The sequence below is a fragment of the Heptranchias perlo genome, chromosome 33 (genome assembly GCF_035084215.1).
Source record: "Heptranchias perlo isolate sHepPer1 chromosome 33, sHepPer1.hap1, whole genome shotgun sequence".
NCBI lineage: Eukaryota > Metazoa > Chordata > Chondrichthyes > Hexanchiformes > Hexanchidae > Heptranchias > Heptranchias perlo.
In genome coordinates this window covers 4,186,814-4,208,153 of record NC_090357.1, presented here as the reverse complement: position 1 = coordinate 4,208,153, position 21,340 = coordinate 4,186,814, and the positions used below count along the sequence as shown (strand labels likewise).

General features: G+C 46.6%; 1 protein-coding gene across 14 annotated transcripts in view; it reads right to left on the bottom strand.

The window, feature by feature from the left end:
* Positions 1-21,340, bottom strand: part of phldb1b (pleckstrin homology-like domain, family B, member 1b) — a 283,632-nt gene that overhangs the window by 121,262 nt on the left and 141,030 nt on the right. For 13 of the 14 annotated variants that reach the window (XM_067970865.1, XM_067970873.1, XM_067970876.1 and 10 more), the window contains one exon: positions 8,116-9,701. In XM_067970865.1, coding sequence (XP_067826966.1) covers positions 8,116-9,701 — 1,586 coding nt within the window. Of the gene's footprint in view, positions 1-8,115; positions 9,702-18,959; positions 19,223-21,340 lie in introns of those variants that run through there. The other variant, XM_067970875.1, reaches the window with a different exon arrangement.

The window sequence follows — 21,340 nt, the reverse complement described above, 5'->3', positions numbered from 1 at the left end:
TCTCCCAGGCGAGAGTGCTACCCACTGAGTCAAGGCTGACACTGTTTAAATAAGCTAGCAATTTGCCCACTTAGATCAGAACAAGAACACACAAGGGACCATCAGCAAGAAACATGTGCTAATAACAGTTATATTTCAATGCAGAGTTGACAGTGAAAGTTTCTGTCGCTTAGAAACAGTGCTGGGTCCCTGCTGAGATCAGACACCTTGCTCAAGGGGAATCTCCGCATCAATAGGCAGGAAGGGCTTGCTTCACTTCATGGAAATGTAATTCCTTTCGCTAATTGAATCCAGAGAATTTGGGTTCTTGTATCTCATTTACAGCAACAACAAGAAATCAACCCACCCACGATCCAGCTCTGCTCCCAATGACTGACAATACAACGTCCCAAGGTGCTTCACAGGAGCATAACGCAGAAATTGACGCCGAGCCAAAGGAGACATTAGGACATCTTGTTCAAAGAGGTAGGTTTTAAGGAGCGTCTTAAAGGAGGGCAGAGAGGTAGAGAGGCGGAGAGGTTTAGCGAGGGAATTCCAGAGGTTAGGGCCTAGGCGGCTGAAGGCACGGCCGCCAATGGTGGGGCGATGTGGGGAAAGGCAACCATTTAGAGCCTTCCCGCCATTGTATACCGAGGGGCTGCAATCAGGGAAAACCCCACCCCCCCCCGGGCAGAATGTAAAATTCGAATTGATGTAATGTACCTGTAATGTACCTGTAATGAATCTGTAATCCAAAATCTGTATTGAGTGTAATGCAAAGAGACACCCTAGAGTGTCATGAACTGTAATTATGTCCAATGTGTTCATTGAACTGTACTTGAATTAACCTGCAAATTGTATAATCTGTATTGTGTACGTTTGGAATGTAATATCATAGAATCATAGAATCATAGAAGTTACAACATGGAAACAGGCCCTTCGGCCCAACATGTCCATGTCGCCCAGTTTATACCACTAAGCTAGTCCCAATTGCCTGCACTTGGCCCATATCCCTCGATACCCATCTTCCCCATGTAACTGTCCAAATGCTTTTTAAAAGACAAAATTGTACCCGCCTCTACTACTGCCTCTGGCAGCTCGTTCCAGACACTCACCACCCTTTGAGTGAAAAAATTGCCCCTCTGGATCCTTTTGTATCTCTCCCCTCTCACCTTAAATCTGTGCCCCCTCGTTATAGACTCCCCTACCTTTGGGAAAAGATTTTGACTATCGACCTTATCTATGCCCCTCATTATTTTATAGACTTCTATAAGATCACCCCTTAACCTCCTACTCTCCAGGGAAAAAAGTCCCAGTCTGTCTAACCTCTCCCTGTAAGTCAAACCATCAAGTCCCGGTAGCATCCTAGTAAATCTTTTCTGCACTCTTTCTAGTTTAATAATATCCTTTCTATAATAGGGTGACCAGAACTGTACACAGTACTCCAAGTGTGGCCTCACCAATGCCCTGTACAACTTCAACAAGACATCCCAACTCCTGCATTCAATGTTCTGACCAATGAAACCAAGCATGCTGAATGCCTTCTTCACCACCCTATCCACCTGTGACTCCACTTTCAAGGAGCTATGAATCTGTACTCCTAGATCTCTTTGTTCTATAACTCTCCCCAACGCCCTACCATTAACGGAGTAGGTCCTGGCCCGATTCGATCTACCAAAATGCATCACCTCACATTTATCTAAATTAAACTCCATCTGCCATTCATCGGCCCACTGGCCCAATTTATCAAGATCCCGTTGCAATCCTAGATAACCTTCTTCACTGTCCACAATGCCACCAATCTTGGTGTCATCTGCAAACTTACTAACCATGCCTCCTAAATTCTCATCCAAATCATTAATATAAATAACAAATAACAGTGGACCCAGCACCGATCCCTGAGGCACACCGCTGGACACAGGCATCCAGTTTGAAAAACAACCCTCGACAACCACCCTCTGTCTTCTGTCGTCAAGCCAATTTTGTATCCAATTGGCTACCTCACCTTGGATCCCATGAGATTTAACCTTATGTAACAACCTACCATGCGGTACCTCGTCAAATGCTTTGCTGAAGTCCATGTAGACCACGTCTACTGCACAGCCCTCATCTATCTTCTTGGTTACCCCTTCAAAAAACTCAATCAAATTCGTGAGACATGATTTTCCTCTCACAAAACCATGCTGACTGTTCCTAATTAGTCCCTGCCTCTCCAAATGCCTGTAGATCCTGTCCCTCAGAATACCCTCTAACAACTTACCCACTACAGATGTCAGGCTCACTGGTCTGTAGTTCCCAGGCTTTTCCCTGCCGCCCTTCTTAAACAAAGGCACAACATTTGCTACCCTCCAATCTTCAGGCACCTCACCTGTAGCGGTGGATGATTCAAATATCTCTGCTAGGGGACCCGCAATTTCCTCCCTAACCTCCCTTAACGTCCTGGGATACATTTCATCAGGTCCCGGAGATTTATCTACCTTGATGCGCGTTAAGACTTCCAGCACCTCCCTCTCTGTAATATGTACACTCCTCAAGACATCACTATTTATTTCCCCAAGTTCCCTAACATCCATGCCTTTCTCAACCGTAAATACCGATGTGAAATATTCGTTCAGGATCTCACCCATCTCTTGTGGTTCCGCACATAGATGACCTTGTTGATCCTTAAGAGGCCCTACTCTCTCCCTAGTTACCCTTTTGCCCTTTATGTATTTGTAGAAGCTCTTTGGATTCACCTTTGCCTGATCTGCCAAAGCAATCTCATATCCCCTTTTTGCCCTCCTGATTTCTCTCTTAACTCTACTCCGGCAATCTCTATACTCTTCAAGGGATCCACTTGATCCCAGCTGCCTATGCATGTCATATGCCTCCTTCTTCTTTTTGACGAGTGCCTCAATCTCCCGAGTCATCCAAGGTTCCCTACTTCTACCAGCCTTGCCCTTCACTTTATAAGGAATGTGCTTACTGTTTTGTCTGTTTTGCTATAAATTTTATGAATAAAGTTTATTTTATGAAAAAAAAATGGTGGGCCGATGGTAATTGGGGATGAGCAAGAGACCAGAATTGGAGGAGCGCAGAGATCTCGTAGAGTTGTAGGGCTGGAGGAGGTTACAGAGATAGGGACGGCCGAGGCCATGTAGGGATTTGAACACAATTAAAAAAAAAACAACCAGAGTCCACTGGTCCCCACCCATTTTCCCCCACTCCCCGAAGGTTATGACTCTTGTTGGGGTTAAGTTCCACAGGCACTTTTTCCCAACCTGCCATTTTTCACGAGTGACCCTAGACATTGAGTGCCAAAAAAGCTGATCTACTGTGATTGGGCAACCCAGCCTCGTCCAATCTTGTTCTCGCCCATTGTGCGCACTTTCTAACTGGGATCAATGTGCAGCGATAAACAACAGCAATCGTGCCTGGTTTTATCCTCTCCCAAGCCCAAAGAGGCCGACTGGGATGCTGTCTCTGCCCCTCTGGTTGAGATCAGCCAACGCAGCACAGATTTGGCCACTGAATCTGCAGCTGCCCTGGGCCTGTGTGACTCAGTTCCACACTGGGCAATGAACGAGCCAACAAGGTCATGGGGGCACGCGGCCTTTCTGTGAGTTACAACAGGCAGAAAATGTGACTCTTTGGGGGTAGAAATTTGTCTTTGGTGGTATCACAGAACGGGCACCTGTTATACGCCTCATCCGAGGCTGACTTCAATGGGACTGACTATCGGGCGGGCGCATAACAGGCGGGCAATGCGCTAACGCCCGAGATGGATTTCTAACCCTTAATTCTCCCACCAATAGAGGCCCCGGCTGTGGCAAAATTACAGCGAACAACAGTCAAAAACTGCACAGCGCTGTCAGGCCAATTCACCTCACCCGGCTACCGTCAGTCGCACTGCGAATGATGATCTCTTGGGATCACGGCTCCCTCGTGCATTTCTACACACCTTTAACGTAATAAAACGTCTCAAGGCACTTCAAATAGGAAAGGTTGGATACCAAGTAGAGAGCAGACGAGTATTGCAGCCAAAAAGGCGGTTTAAAAAAAAATAATTCTCGGGATGTGGGCGTCGCTGGCAAGGCCGGCATTTATTGCCCATCCCCTAGTTGTCCCTTGAGAAGGTGGTGGTGGGCCTTCTTCTTGAACCCGCTGCAGTCCGTGTGGTGAAGGTTCTCCCACAGTGCTGTTAGGTCGGGAGTTCTGGGATTTTGACCCAGCGATGAAGAAGGAACGGCCGATATATTTCCAAGTTGGGATGGTGTGTGACTTGGTGGGGAATTGGAGGTGATGGTGCTCACCATTTACGCGATCCCCTTGTCCCTCTAGGTTGGCGGAGGTCGCGGGTTTGGGAGGTGCTGCCGAAGAAGCCTTGGCGAGTTGCTGCAGCTTTGGAAGGCTGGGAGAAGTAGCCAGGCCCAAAGGTTCAGGGAGGGTGTTCCACGGAGCCAGGTTACATTGCCTGAAAACTCTGCTACGAATGGAAGAACGGCCACAGGAGGTCCAGAGTCGGAAGACTGGGACGTAGGGCTGGAGGACAGGCAGGGGGTACTGTGCAGTGAGGCCACGAAGGGATTCGCAAACAAGGAAAAGTATCGCGAATGGCTCCTCCACCCAGCAGCATCAAATCAGCCGAATACACCGTTTTAAAGTTTTTATACTTCTCAACATGTCACAATTAAAGAACAACAAAGTACGTTCCAAACACAAGAAGCCATTTTCTTTTCTTGGTCGTTACTCTCTCCCTCTCCTGCTGCCCAACCTCCCCCCCGCAACCCCCCCTCCCACAGCACTATAAATGGTTTGTTATTACCATCAGGAGGGCGAAGCCAAGAAAGTAACAAAGCTAATTTCAATAAGCAAGATACTGCTTCCATTTGTGACAGAGGAAGAGAGCTTCCTGCCATCACTGCATATGTTATTGGTCCCTTGGTTGTTGTGCCAAATGAATACATCAGGTTTGACTAATTAATGTTACACGTTACAGAAAATAATTCAATCATGTCCTTAATATGTAACACACATTACGTTACTGGATAATGGTGCCTCAAACATAGGGTCGCCAACTCTGGTTAGACTTATTTCTGGAGGTTTCATCACATGACTTCCCGCCTCCAACTGCCTCACCCGGTTAAATAGCCTTTTCTCCTCCATCGCCAATATTTTTACAACTAATAAATTAAAGTGTTCAACACGAATGAGGAAAACCACACAATTGAATATGAATTTTTATCCTACTCACAAGGACAGCATTGCAAGTATATTATTCAGACTGAAACCTTGTTGTCAACCATAATGGAAAAATGGGGGCCACGTACTGCTTAGATAATAAGAGTCTAAATGGGGTCGAGGACCAAAGGGATCTACGGGTACAGATACACAAATCACTAAAATTAGCGATGCCATAAAAAAGGCAAATCATTTCTAGAGGGATAGAATTGAACTGCATAGAAGTTATGTTAAACTTGTACAGAACCTTGGTTAGACCAAACTTGGAGTACAGTGTACAGTTCTGGTCTCCCTGTTATAGAAAGGATATAGAGGCAGTGGAGAGGGTGCAAAAAAAGATTCACAAGGATGATACCAGAACAGACTAAACAGACTGGGCCGGAGAAGGCTGAGGGGTGACCTGATAGAGGTGTTTAAGATAATGAAAGGGTTTGATAGGGTAAACATAGAGAACTTGTGGGGGAGTCCAAAACTAGAGGTCATAAATATAAAATAATCACTAATAAATCCAATAGGGAATTCAGGATAAACTTCTTTACCCAGAGATTGGTAAGAATGTGGAACTCGCTACCACAAGGAGTAGTTGAGGCAAATAGCATAGATGCATTTAAGGGGAAGCTGGATAAACACATAAGGGAGAAAGGAACAGAAGGATATGCTGATCGGATGAGATGAAGTAGGGAGGGAGGAGGCTCGTGTGGAGCATAAATGTCAGTATAGACCAGTTTTTTTAAAATTCATTCATGGGATGTGGGCGTCGCTGGCAAGGCCAGCATTTATTGCCCATCCCTAATTGCCCCTGAGTTTGGTGATCAGTTGGGTCGAATGGCCTGTTTCTGGGCTGTAGTTTAGATGTAACTCGATGTTTTAAAAACTACACTCAAATCATGTGGTGTTTGACTGGGCCGAATGGGTCTGAGCTACATGATCTCATTGCTGGTTGAAGAAATTGCAAAGGCCTCGGGATCTCCAGGCTTGGGGAGGTGGTAGAGAGGGAGACAGATTCGATCAGGGCTCCAGCTGCTGCTCAGCACATTGCTGCAGAGACGCATGTGTGTGGCCAGTGGGTGAAGGCAGGATCCAGCTCAGATGTGATGCCCCATCTGGTGAAATAGCCTGCGGACACTCGCAGTTTAAGGCTTGCTCGTGAAGAGTGGCTGCTTGGGTGAGTTATTGGAGGGCTGCCAGTGCCCATGGACCTGGAGGCTCAGGAAGAGTCAGTGCCTTCGACAACGGAGAGAAAATCGGGGAGAGGAGGGGGCAAAACACACACACACATAGTGGAAACTGAAGTCATCGTGGGTTCGAGATTTACCTCCAGGATTATATCTCACCGTGAAATATTTTTGCCTTTAGTAGCAGATTTTCTATTCTGTTTCTCACGGTGAGTCAGAGGACAGGCTGCTTTATAAGACAAAGTATGACAGAAAAGCGTCACAGGAAATGAGTGTGACCGCGACAGGAAATGAGTGTGACCGCGACAGGAAACGAATGTGACCGCGACAGGAAACGAGTGTGACAGTTACAGGAAATGAGTGTGACAGTTGCAGGAAGTGCACACGACACACAAGACTATTAATATCATGGATGTTTTCTACTGTGACTGTAATAGTTGAATAGCCTGCCGATGCTCTCTGTCCAGGTTCACACGGAGGAGAGGAATCGGAGGGAACCCAGCACCCATGGAAATATAAACCGGAATGAAACGGCATCTTCCAGGAAAGGAGGGGAAAAAAACCAAAACATTTCAAAGTCTGTAAGAAAGGGTGATCATATTTAACATCCGTTATTCCGTACATTTTGTACATATTTATGTTATATAAATAGTGTGTCTGGAGGTGACATAAATGGAGGAACTGGCTGCTGGGAGTTACTTAGCCTGAAAACACAAGGGAACTAAACCAACATGGATAATGGATATCGGGGAGTGAGTTACAGGTTGGAATCTAATTGAGGGGTTTATGTACATAATATCAGACTGCTGAAAATGATTAAAGGATATAATCCAATCAAGGGATTTAAGTACCAGCAAAAAGTCCAAAGTGAAGCTCAATTGATTTATAATTGATCAAAAAATCTCAAGATTACTGCCTTGAAATCACTCCCAGGGATCCATTACATGGTGTAATATAAACTGTATAGGTGATAGGGTCAGTTCTATGACTTTGCTGTGCTGGTTTTCTCAGTAATGGTTATCACATCGGACACTGAGAGCCAGAGGCACCTTGAGTTCAATGCACGATGACATCCTCACTGAAGAATAAAACAGTGATGTGATTGCTGCAAGGGCAGAGAGAAGGAAGGGCAGATAGACGGAAGGGCAGAGAGACGGAAGGGCAGAGAGACGGAGTGGGGGGGGGAAACAAATGAGTGAGGGAAGAGAGAAAGAGAATAAAAGAGCGAGGAGAGGAGAGGGAAGAAAGAAGAGAAGGAAGAACGGGAAGAGCTGAGAGAAGAAAAGACGAAGGGGAGAAAGGGAAGAGAGAAAAGAAAGGAGAAAGGGGAGAAAAGGAGAGAGGAGAGGGGGGAGAAAGGGAAGAGAGAGAAGAGAGGGAAGAAAGGAGTGGGGGGGAAAGGGAAGAGAGAGAGGAGAGGGAAGAAATGAGTGGGGGGAGAAAGGGAAGAGAGAGAGGAGAGGGAAGAAAGGAGAGGGGAAAAAGGTAAGAGCAGAGTGAAGAAATGAGAAGTAAGAAGGGAGAGAGGGAAGAGAGAGGAAAGAATGGGAAAGAAGAGAGCAAAGAGAGGGAAGAATGAACAGAAGGGAGAAGGGAGAAAGGGGTGGGGGTATTAAGCAGGGGTTGGGCGGCTTTGCAAATCACTATACTTTGTGACTTACCTTTACGAAGATGAAAAGACTCCGCAGGTGCCCAAACCCTACAGCAGCTCAAGGGAAAATAAAACAATCCGCTCACTCACCAGCATCTGCATTTCCTGCTCTCGGATTCGTTCCTCCCTCTGCCGCCGGTGATAATCCAGGAGTTCATCCTCGTTGTCACTGATTTCAGAGATACTGTTCTTTCGCTGCCGTCCCACTGGGATTCTCTCCTCTCCGGCCATTTTCCTCTGCATCCTTGGACTTTGCAGTGGCGTCGACACGGACAGAGAGGTCAAGCTGTGAGCAGGGGTCAGGGTGCTCCCGTAGGTTTTCCTCGGAAGGTCAGCAGACTGCAAGGTTGGGGAAGGACTGCGATCTCGGACTCCCCTTCCGCTGCTTAATATGCTTAACCCAGGCGTACTGTGCGATGAGAAGTCCCCATTCCTTTCAGTCGAACCTGTGGAAAGTTTACGTCTAAATCGAGGACTTTCTGGCATTTCCTTGACCAGTTTCATCTGAGGAGAGGGACTATCATGATGGATTATATCTCGAGAGGTTCTAGCATGAGGAGAATTTGGCAGGTTTGAGAATGTAGTAAGCGGTAGGGCCCTCCTGGGCATTGAAGGGCTTAATGGAGGCAAGTCTCTCATGCTTTCCATGTTCCTTCTACCCAATCTGGGACTCTCGGGTGGTTGAAGGATTCTTGGATGCAACTGGATAGGCTGATTTACATGAACAAATCCTAAGCTCTCCACTGGTTGGAAACCCCTTGGTGACATCTGCCGAGACGGGCTGGAAGTGATGGATCGGTCGATGGGGGTCTCCTTAATTTCTCTAAAAGGACTGGGAGGCCTTTCTTGAAGAGAAGCCACTTTTGACCTTGGACTAGAAGGTGGGTGAAACTTGGCTCCAAGTCTAGGACTGCTAGGAACAGTCACAATTTGAACTCTGGGATTTCCACTGCTGAAGTCACTTGGACTAATGGATACTGATGGCACGTTGTGACTTTGATGGGAAAGCTTTGGACTTTCCGGCATCTTCCTGGCATCGGAAAGCATCACTGAAGTCAAACCATCGAGTGGAAACCCCCTGCGGTTAATAGTTGGACTTGGTGGAGTTTCGTGGACATTGGCTGCTTTCCTGTGAACACGTGGACTCTCTGGCACTCGCTGTGGTCCGGGGCTAAGACCATTGCACTTTGTCAGGTCTATCCCTGCTCCGCTGTAGATTGGCACTGGCCTAGGGGATGGGGGCTGCACACTGTGGTTATAACTTGAGGATCTGATAGGCACAGTTGGAGGCATGAGTGGTCCTTGCTCCTGACTGCTGGGTGAATGGCTTGTGTAACTGCTACTGCTAGCGGCAGATGGAGAGGACAGGGGAGAGAAAGGCGGGGACATGTTGTCATAACTTGAACCCATTGACATTGCACCAGGACTCATGGGAGGAGATAGGAGGTACCTCCCACCTCCATTAACCATTGGAGACAAAGGGGACTGTGCACTAGTTGCCTGTTTTTTACCAGGAGATGTAGCATCCTCCATCACCAAAGAGTCCATAATATCTTGCAGGTCCTTCTCGATTGAGCTGACCAGTGAACTGTGAGCGACTTGGGATCTTTCCAGCTGATTGCTCGAAGCTTCATTAAGCGGCGTTTGGTGGTTGCCATTCACCAGACTAGAGGAATCTGGAGGAGGAGAGAAAAGAACAAGATGAGTCATTGGGCTTATTTAGCAGTCCACTGACATCACTCTGAGATAGTCGGGGTTCTGGGGCAAGGCTGTGATGTCTAGCTACTAAAACAGAGCTACGATTAACCTGAGATGTCCCTTTAGGACCATTGCTCAGGTACTCATTTTTGAGAAGTGGTCTAAACAGGCAAATCCGGGTAATCGTAAATTTCCGGCTCCAGGTCAACAGAACTCAGCATTAGCTGACTGGCTTTCTTTCTCTTTTACAACAGGATTGCATCTGTAACAAAGTGACAATTTGAAGTGTGACTTTTGGAGTATGATATCTGTGTGCTAAACCCAAGACTTGTAGGTGTATTGGTAACAATACATAGAATCATAGAATCATAGAAGTTACAACATGGAAACAGGCCCTTCGGCCCAACATGTCCATGTCGCCCAGTTTATACCACTAAGCTAGTCCCAATTGCCTGCACTTGGCCCATATCCCTCTATACCCATCTTACCCATGTAACTGTCCAAATGCTTTTTAAAAGACAAAATTGTACCCGCCTCTACTACTGCCTCTGGCAGCTCGTTCCAGACACTCACCACCCTTTGAGTGAAAAAATTGCCCCTCTGGACTCTTTTGTATCTCTCCCCTCTCACCTTAAATCTATGTCCCCTCGTTATAGACTCCCCTACCTTTGGGAAAAGATTTTGACTATCTACCTTATCTATGCCCCTCATTATTTTATAGACTTCTATAAGATCACCCCTTAACCTCCTACTCTCCAGGGAAAAAAGTCCCAGTCTATCTAACCTCTCCCTATAAGTCAAACCATCAAGTCCCGGTAGCATCCTAGTAAATCTTTTCTGCACTCTTTCTAGTTTAATAATATCCTTTCTTACACTCCACAGGAAGATCTCCCTTAAGGCAATATGATTTAATATTTTGCTAGTATGGTTTTGTGTGCTGCTTTGAAATCTTCACACCAAATTGCTCGCACCAGTATCCGTGACACACACCTGTAACCATCAGTATTTCATCCTGGTGTCATACAGCTCAAAATACTCAAGGACTCAAAAGGGGCGATTCTATGACCCAGCACTCCCAGTGGGGAGTTATTCTCAAAGGGAGCACACCTCTGATCTCCCTGCCAGGACCACCCCCAACTGGGAATGCCGGATCGTAGAATCCCGCCTAAAGTCATAACCCAAATGTGTAACTCGTGCCGCTGGGGATTTTCCGCAGTTTAGTGAACCCAATACAAAGGTTTCACACACCCACCGATACACGTGAAAGAAACTTGCAGTCATACAGACTTCATCATGTCTCTCTGAAATATCTCAAAGCACTCAATATGCAATGATTCACTCTGATGTGCGATGACTGTTAGGCAACCAGATGAAGCAGCCATTTTGTGCATTGCGTGATCCCGCAATCGGGAGTGAGCTGAACAACCAGTTAATGTTTTTTGGTGGTATTGGTTGAGGAGACAATGTTAACCAGGATAACTCCTGGTGTGAGGTAAGAAGGAAGCAAGAGTTTGCATTGATGTAGCGCCTTTCATAATCTTAGAACGCCCCAAAGACCATTACAGCCAATGAAGTACCTTTTAAGTGTAGTCACTGCTGTTATGTAAGTAACATGGCAGCCAATCTGCGCACAGCAAGGTCCCACACACAGGAATGTGACGAGTCAGCAGATAATCTGTTTTTAGTGATGTTGATTGAGGGATAAATATTAGCCCAGGACATCAGGCAGAACTCCCCTGCTCTTCTTCCAATAGTGCCATGGGATCTTTCACGTCCTCGTTTTAACTTCTCATCCGAAAGACGGCACCTCCAACAGTGCAGCGCTCCCTCAGTATTGCGCTGGGAGTGTCAGTCTGGAGTTTGTGGTCAAGTCTCTAGAGTGGGACTCGAACCCACAACCTTCTGACTCAGAGGCGTGTAGAGAAAAAGTACCGAGTGATAACACTATTCCTGATGGAACAATAACCTCCTTGACAGCTCATTGTAACATTGAGTAAAAGTTGGTCAAAAATTACTCCTCCTTGGCAACAAGAAAGCCACAAACTTTAGCAGACAACGCAGTGTCTCCACTCTCAGTACCTTGTGTTGTTCACTACAGGCAGGCATGCATTATACGAGCTCGGAAATTACACCTTCAGGATATGAAAGGCACAGAGACACATCATTGTCTCACTCTACCACGAGGTATGATGGAGTGGCAGGAGGAAAGTGGGGGTGCCTTTAAAAACACAGCTCAAGTTTCTGTCCCCTCAACGAAAAAGAAATCGTTGTGCTTTCCTGTAGCTCATTTACGACCCAGAAAGTCCTCGATTCGATTCCCGCACTGTGCGTATGTCACCCAGTTGGCATGCAACAGGCTGCCAAGGTTTCCTACTCTCCTGGCTGCAATCCAAAGACTCCTTCTGGAAAGTGCACGTATGTTAATGAGAGGACCAGCTCAGCTGGTAACTCTCCCATCAGTAAAGGCCAAAATTTCGCCGTGCAGGGCCCATGCCTGAAGCAATTTCCATTGGCAAATACGAGGCCTAACGCATGTTTGAGGCCCCCGTTGCAAGATTGGTATTCCCTGAGGCTGCCAGCACCGATGCTGGCTGCACTCAGGAGAATTAGACTTACATGCTGCCCAACAGGCGGTCCTTAAAGGGGACGGTGTAGGCCACAACCAGCAAGGGAAGGCTTTAAAATATACTTACCTCCCCCGAGCCACCAGATTCCCCCCCCCCCCACACCCCTACCCCTCGGCCACTGCTTTCTTCGTGACCCGATCACCGCACCCCCGCTCCCCACCTCCACTTTCTCGGTCGCCCCCCGTCATCGTTTACCTGCGGGCCGCTGTTGGTGTCGCTGGGGCCCGATCTTCCTGTTACTGTCCACAACTCCCCAGCTGAATGGTAATCAGGCCCCAGGCTCCATATCGGCTCTCACCGTTCAGGCACTGGGATTGTTCCCTGCGTTCCCCCCCCCCACCGCCCAAATATAGGTACGCCTGAATTTCTCGGCCCAGTACTGCACACAGTACTCCAAGTGTGGCCTAACCAATAGATATTCCCTGCATTCTATTCCTCTAGAAATGAACCCCAATTTTCCTGTTCGGTTTTCCTGATGTCAATTTTCAGGGAAACCCTTTCAGCAGTTTTCTGTTCCAGGTTTGGGGACTCAAACAATAATCTCTGTGAGGAAGGACAATTTTAATGAACTCACTTTCAACCAAATTCCCATGTCAAGGTTATGGACAGTGAATGACTCGCCTCCCTGCCTTGACAAAGGGCAAATGTCGATCGTCTCCCGAGAGTTGATTGTTTGATGGACTGTTTAATAGCAGTTTTATTGACTGCACTTACACAAATACAGTATTGATTTTCGCCAGGGCAATCATTTGCTTCCATAAAAAGAACGAACGAACTTGCATTTATTTAGCGCCTTTCACAACCTCAGGACGTCCCAAAGCGCTCCACGGCCAATAAAGTAGTTTTGAAGTGTAGTCACTGTTGTAATGTAGGAAACTATATATCTCCACCTCTCTACCTCTCTCTCTCCTCCTTTAAGACACTCCTTAAAACCTACCTTTTTGACTAAGCTTTTGGACACTTTCCTAATGTCTCTTTATCAAATTTGATGTAGAATTACATAGAATTTACAGCACAGAAACAGGCCATTCGGCCCAGTTGGTCTGTGCCAGCACCACTCGAGCCTCCTCCCACCCCTCTTCGTTTCACCCTGTCAGCATATCCTTCTGTTCCTTTAAATCTAATGTACTTATCTAGCTTCCCCTTAAATGCATCTATTCCTGTGGTAGCAAGTTCCACATTCTAACCATTCTCTGGGTAAAGAAGTTTTGTCTGATTGCACTCCTGTGAGGGGCCTTGGGACGTTTTACTATGTTAAAGGCGCTATATAAATGCAAGTCGTTGCTGTTTGATTCCCCCCAAATCTCATTCCCTGCTCTGATATTTAATATATTTCAACTTGCTGACTCACACTGGGAAACTGAGGAACCCAGTTAGAGAGGCAGCATTTTCTAAAACGACCCGACCTTTTTAATCTTTACTCTGCTCATAATCTGGACATGCTTGCAGTTATTGTCTTATTAAATAAAACTGAATGAGATTATCTGTGTCGGAATGGTGCTCCTTTCTGCTGTTTGCTCCATCAGTAAGCCCACAGCTCAGCACTAAGTGGATAAAGGATAGACATCAGGCAGAAATGTAATCTTCTGTTACAAGGAAACTCTCGTTTAAACCTCCTTAAATGTGGAATGAACTTTAAAAAAAAACCTTTTGTAGCCTGTGGATTGCTATCATGTGGTAGTGTCCCTTTAACTCCTAAATACCCAACCACGCAGGCCAGCAAGGTCCCCAGATTCAATTCCCCTTCCGTGCGGCATTATATAATGTCAGTTCGGCTGGCGTCAGTGGTCCTACAATTGTTCTCAGTGCCTCCGGGCTAGAGAGGAGGAGACAATACTCTGGTCGGCTGGGTGTTGGGTAAGGGCGGGATCAGGCCCAGTCATGGTTATATATGGCTCAGTGGGGAGCACTCTTGAGTCATGAAGGTTGTGGGTTGAAGTTCCACTCCAGAGACTTGAACACAAAACCCAGGCTGGCGCTCCCAGTGCAGTATTGAGGGAGTGCTGCACTGTCGGAGGTGCCGTCTTTTGGATGAACCGAGGCCCTGTCCGCTCTCTCAGCCGGACGTAATAGATTCCATGGCACTATTTCGAATAAGAGCAGGGGGAGTTCTCCCTGGTGTCCTGGCCAATATTGATCCCTCAACCAACATCACTAAAAAGCAGATTATCTGGTCGTTTATCACATTGCTGTTTGTGGGATCTTGCTGTGCGCAAATTGGCTGCCAACGTTTCCTTCATTACAACAGTGACTACACTTCAAAAGTACCTCATTGGTTGTAAAGTGCTTGGGGAACGTCCTGAGGTGAGAATGGGGTTATACGAATGCAAATTCTTTCTTTTTAAACAGCCTGCCGACATTCTCTGTCCGGGCTCACACACAAAGTAGTTCGACTTGTCTGAGGTACCACTGAAAACCTGCAGGGAGGAACCTCAGTGAGAGTCGATGCCTTCGAGGTGGAGGCGGTGGAGCTGGGTGGTGGGGGGGCAAGAACCCATTAAGAGTTGAAGGGGAATTGCTGCCTCGTAAACAGACGGACAGAGAACAACGACACGCAGGTGATGTCATCGCTTCACACGTAACGTCTGCGGCCACAACTTGTTATTTGTTTCTCGATTGACGATGAGATCCCTTTGATGTTTTTTTTTTTTCTCTCTCTGTCTCTCCCTTTTCTCTCTCTCTCTCTCGGGACTCTCCGTGGTGCACGCCACTGCCAGCCCAGAGGGAGTGTAGCGGTCCCAGACTGCTCTTCTCTGCAACGTGCCTGGGATTGCTAAATTTCAGTGTGCAAGATTACAACCAGAACCAGTGTTTATAACCCCATTACTAACACGGGTTATTTTTGTTAAATTTGAATTTGATGTGGTTGTGTTTAGGTCGGCCTCGCCCTTTTTGGTATTTGTTTTGCCTTTTTTCCTCCTTCGCCTGGCCTGGAATCCACAGGGCGAGCACACACATTGCTCCAAAACGTCGCCGCAAACAACAACAACTTGCATTTATATAGCTCCTTTAACATAGCAAAACGTCCCAAGGCGCTTCACAGGAGCGATTATCAAACAAAAAATTGACATCGAGCAACGCAAGGAGATATTAGGTCAGGTGACCAAAAGCTCGGTCAAAGAGGTAGGTTTTAAGGAACGTTTTAAAGGAGGAGAGAGAGAGGTAGAGAGATGGAGAGGTTTAGGGAGGGAATTCCAGAGCTTAGGGCCACCAATGGTGGGGCCAGGGAAATCAGGGATGCACCAGAGGCTAGGGTTGGAACAATGTAGGATTCTCGGAAGGTTGTAGGGCTGGAGGAGGTTACAGAGATGGGGAGGGGTGAGGCCATGGTGGGATTTGAACAAAAGGATGATAATTTTAAAATCGAGGCGTTCCCGGACCGGGAGCCAATGTAGCTCAGCGAGCACAGGGGTGACTTGGTGCAAGTTAGGATACGGGCAGCAGAGTTTTAGATGAGCTCAAGTTTATGGAGAGTGGAAGATGGGAGGCAGGACTGGAGAACATTGGAATAGTCGAGTCTGGAGGTGACAAAAGCAGGGATGAGGGTTTCAGCAGCAGATAGGCTGAGGCAGGGATGGAGACGGGTGATGTTACAGAGATGGAAGTAGGAGAAGTTATGGAGAAGATATGGGGTCCCATCAAAGCTCATTCCTCCAGTACCCTAACTCTCCCACTGAAGCCCATTCCTCCAGTACCCTAACTCTCCCACTGAAGCCCATTCCTCCAGTACCCTAACTCTCCCACTGAAGCCCATTCCTCCAGTACCCTAACTCTCCCACTGAAGCCCATTCCTCCAGTACCCTAACTCTCCCACTGAAGCCCATCCCTCCAGTACCCACCTGTCTATACCTGGCTGCCAACTCTGTTTTGAACACCCCTGAAGTCGGTGCCTCTACCACCTGCCCTACAATATATTCCAATATTTCTCACCCGTTGAGTGGGCATCTGATCTAACATTAATTTTTCAACACTTTATATTTATCTCCATATTTATTATCATATATTAATCGATCCTGCTTTATATTCAAGTAAAATATTCACAAATGTCCCTAACCAGGCCAGTTAATATTTTATATGCTTCAACGAGGCAGAAACTCACATTCTCGAGGGTAAGACATTGAACTGACAAGATGGCATGACAAAAATCAACTGATTTCCCTAAGCTACAAAAATGACAAAAAGAGTTACTACATTTTCTGTTGTTGAAAAGTATTAGAGACAGAATGCCGTCTGATTATGATAAATATCTCTACAGGTCAGGCCGTATGTCTCCCTCACGAGCTTCTGGACCTGCTTCATGTGAGGAGATATTGAACGTTTCACTTTGCGGATCTCATGTCCCTTAACTCGCCTTTGTGAATGTCAGCCGTGGCTCAGTGGGTGGCACTCTCGCCTCTTGAGTCAAAAGGTCATGGGTTCAAGTCCCACTCCAGAGACTGGAGCACAAAATCCAGGCTGACACTCCCAGTGCAGTACTGAGGGAGTGCTGCACTGTCGGAGGTGCCGTCCTTCGGATGAGATGTTAAACCTGGTCTTCTCAGGTGGACATAAAAGGTCCCATGGCACTATTTTAAAAAAGAGCAGGGGAGTTGTCCTGGGCCAATATTTATCTCTCAGCCAACAACACTAAAAACAGATTATCTGGTCATTATCACAGTGCTGTTTGTGGGATCTTGCTGTGCGCAACCTGGCTGCCACGTTTCCTACATTACAACAGTGAATGCACTTCAAAAGTACTTCATTGGCTGTAAAGCGCTTTGAGACGCCTATCTGTTTCTATCTACTCTGTCCCATCCCTACATAATTTCAAACACCCCATAATCTCTTTGTTCGAACAAAAACAGTCCCAATTTATCTAGTCTCTCGTCGTATTTGTACTTCCTCATTCCAGGTAGCACCCCAGTGAATCTGGGCTCTACCCTCTCTATTGCCTCCACATCCTTCCGATTGTGTGGAGCCCAAAACTGCACACAGTCCTCCAACTGTGGCCTTACTAAAGTTTATACAGATTCACCATTGGATCTTGACTTTTATAGTCTATATCTCTTGCCATAAAACCTATTCCAGTATCGTTTTTACGGCTCTATCCGCTTAAGGTGTTGCTTTTAAGATCTTGTGAACCTGAACATCCAAATCCTTCTGCTCATCCACATCACCCAACCTTCTCCCATTCAAAGTATGATTACTTTTATTTTTTTAACTAAATGTACCACCTCACATTTCCATCGAGTTACATCGAAACTACAGCACAGAAACAGGCCATTCGGCCCAACTGGTCTATGCCGGCGTTTATGCTCCACACGAGCCTCCTCCCTCCCTACTTTATCTCACCCTATCGGCATAACCTTCTATTCCTTTCTCCCTCATGTGCTTATTTAGTTTCCCCTTAAATGCATCTGTGCTATTTGCCTCAACCACTTCTTGTGGTAGCGAGTTCCACATTCTCACCACTCTTTTGGGTAAAGAAGTTTCTCCTGCATTTCCTATAGGATTATTTAGCAACTATCTTATGTTTATGACTCCTAGTTTTGGTCTCCCCCTACAAGAGGAAACATTTTCTCCACGTCTGCCCTGTCAAACTCTATCATTATCAGGTCACCCCTCAGCCTTCTCTTTTCTAGAGAGAAAAGCCACTGAATTCCATTCTGCCCATTGCACCATCTTATCAATAACCCACTCACAGCTTCCGTTGGTACTAAGAATTACAATGGGATGTCGATGGGCCCTTCCTCGGAGACGCAGATATGGGACAGCCATGTGCCAGCGTCGCACTGGTGACATCATATGTGTCACGGTTCGTGTCCTGACAATTACCATTCACAAATAAAGGGAAGGTGCCGTCTTTCGGATGAGACGTTAAACCGAGGCCCACGTCTGCTCTCTCAGGCGGATGTAAAAGATCCCATGGCGCTACTTCGAAGAAGAGCAGGGGAGATCTCCCCGGTGTCCTGGGCAATATTTATCCCTCAAACAACACCTGAAAACAGATGATCTGGCCATTATCATAGCTGTTTGTGGGATCTTGCTGTACACAAATTGGCTGCCGCATTTCCTACAACAGTGACTCCACTCCACGATGTCCTGAGGTTGTGAAAAGCAGTGTATAAATGCAAGTCTTTCTTTATTTACAAAGCCATTGCCTCGTTAAATTTCACCAGTTCCACAAGGAACCGAAAGAATTGAAATTAAAATCACAATTAATAATTTTACTGTTGGTTTGATAAAAGCCAGAGGACTCGGCCCAGATTACAGCAGCACGGATTAAATCCCGTGGAATTTAGACACAAGAGAGCAGCCAGAGTCCGACAAGATCAAAGAATAGGTGTGATCGGCAAGGACAGTATAAATACTGAAAACTTCTCACTTTCGATACTCAATCCTTCAGTAATTCTCTTAAAATCCAGGGAATAAGCTCTAAGTGCAAACCCCATGGTATAACTTGTAGTCGCTACCAACCAAAATATTATCTGCCTGATAAATTCCTGTCTCCCAAGCACACAGCTCTCTCAAGTTGATAAAACCAAACATACTTCCCGGGGGGCAGCTTGTTAAATCAGTTCAACGTAATGTGGAACAACAGACTGGGTTAAAAAAAATCACTTCACTTACTTCATTCCTCTGACTTTCCTCCCTCCCGTTTGGTGAAGAGAAAACGATGCTGTCCTTCAGTTTTTTTTTTTGGCAGGGAATAGAAAAAGTCCCGTAGCCATTTAATTCCATTGATCTGAGTCACTGCCTCGCCCGGCAGTTGCAGGATCTCACCAGCCAGCCAGACGAGGCCGGTGTTGCAAGGCAGAGTAGTCATAGGAGGGTGCAGAGTAAACTTCCGACCCATCTCCTACTTAGACGGCAGCCGTAGGGAGGTCCCCCTGGAGTGATATCACCAGCGAATTACTCTCCCTCTCCCCACCCTCTCCCCACGCCCCCCGACCAAACCTCCCCCCTCCACCTCCCGCACCCCGCCCCCCCCCAACCCCGCAGAAGCAGGCCGAGACAGCAGCTGCATGCCTACAAGCACGCAAAGGAGGCAGGAAGCAGCCTGTTTCCATGGAAGTGTTTGCATGAGCAATCTTTCCTGGGCAGGTTTGAAAGCACTCTGTGTGTGTGTGTGTGTGTGTGTGTGTGTGTGTGTGTGTCTTTTTTAAAAAAAAACCTGGTGCGTCACTTTGTTTACCCAAACCCACAGGGGTTAGAGAGGGAGAAACCAAACCAGTTGTGAACGCCTCTATCACCTTCCAACATCTCGATAACAATCACACGTTTTATTCGCCCCACCATCATCCTTTTTCTGCCAATTTTTCTTCCCTCTCCTCTTCTGAAGGCCTTGCTGGATACCTCACCTCACCCCCAAGTGGCCATTCTTTTTGTATGAGTCGACATAGAATCTGACAGCACAGAAGGAGGCCATTCGGCCCATCGTGTCTGTGCCGGCTCTTTCAAAGAGCTATCCAATTAGTCCCACCCACCCTGCTCTTTCTCCATAGCTCTGCAAATTTTTCCCCTTCAAATATTTTTCCATTCCATTTTGAAAGTTATTATTGAATCTGCTTCCACCGCCCTTTCAGGCAGCGCATTCCAGATCATAACAACTCGCTGTGTAAAAAAAATTCTCCTCATCTCCCCTCTGGTTCTTTTGCCAATTATCTTAAATCTGTGTCCTCTGGTTACCGACCCTCCTGCCACTGGAAACAGTTTCTCTTTATTTAGTCTATCAAAACCCCTCACATTTTTGAGCGCCTCTATTAAATCTCCCCTTAACCTTCTCTGCTCTAAGGAGAACAATCCCAGCTTCTCCAGTCTCTCCACATAACTGAAGTCTCTCATCCCTGGGACCATTCTAGTAAATCCCCTCTGCACCCTCTCCAAGGTCTTGACATCCTTCCTAAAGTGCGGTGCCCAGAATTGGACACAATACTCCAGCTTAGCCTAACCAGTGTTTTATGACGGTTTAGCATAACTTTCTTGCTTCCGGACTCTATGGCCCAAGGAACCTGTATGCTTTTTAAAATGGTTTTCACAGCTTGACCTGCCACCTTCAGTTCACTTAGATAATGAGTTAGCAGGCTATTCGTCTGCTCAGCCCAGCCCAATCCCGTCCCCACCTGACACTCACATTTTCAGCAGCATCGTTTAGGATTGCCCTGGAGTCTCCATCAATTGAAGATTAATCTCCAGGACACTGCGGTGAGCAAAATCCGGGATAAAAATCAGATAGGGGCATTTAAAAAATTTTTTTTTTCATTTGACTTGGACACTTTTATTTATTAGTTACAAAAATACCGGAGATGGGAAAAAAAGGCTGTTTGACCGGACGGGGCGGTCATGTGATGAAACCTCCGGGAATGTGTCCCAACCAGAGTTGGCGACCCTAAGGTCACTGGATATTAAACCCTAACGGGAACCTCATAAACAAAAATGCAAAATGCTGGAAATCTGAAACAAAAGCAGAAAATGCTGGAAACATGCAGCAGGTCAGGCGGTATCAGTGGTGAGAAGAGACAGTACGTCTCAGAAGTGTCGGTCAGAACTCTGATGAAGGGTCCACATCTTGAAACGGCAACTCATCTCTTGTCTCCATCGGTGCTGAGTGTTTCCAGCACTCTCATGAACACTGGCTGATACTTATTCTTATGGTCCCCTCTCCTGCAGCATGACAACTAACCTTTCTGTTACACCGTAGCTGTGGCTCAGTAAGTAGCACTCTCATCTCTGAGACCCGAAGGTTGTGGGTTCAAGTCCTCACTCCAGAGATTTCAGCACAAAATCCAGGCCGACACTCCCAGTGCAGTACTAAGGGAGTGCTGCAGTGTTAGAGGTGCCGTCTTTTGGATGAGACGTTAAACCAAGGCCTTGGTAGACATAAAAGATCCCATGGCACTTTTCGAAGAAGAGCAGGGGGGAGTTCTCCCCAAAGTCCTGACCAATATTTCTCCCTCAACCAACATCACTAAAAACAGATTATCTGATCATTATCACAGTGCTGTTTGTGG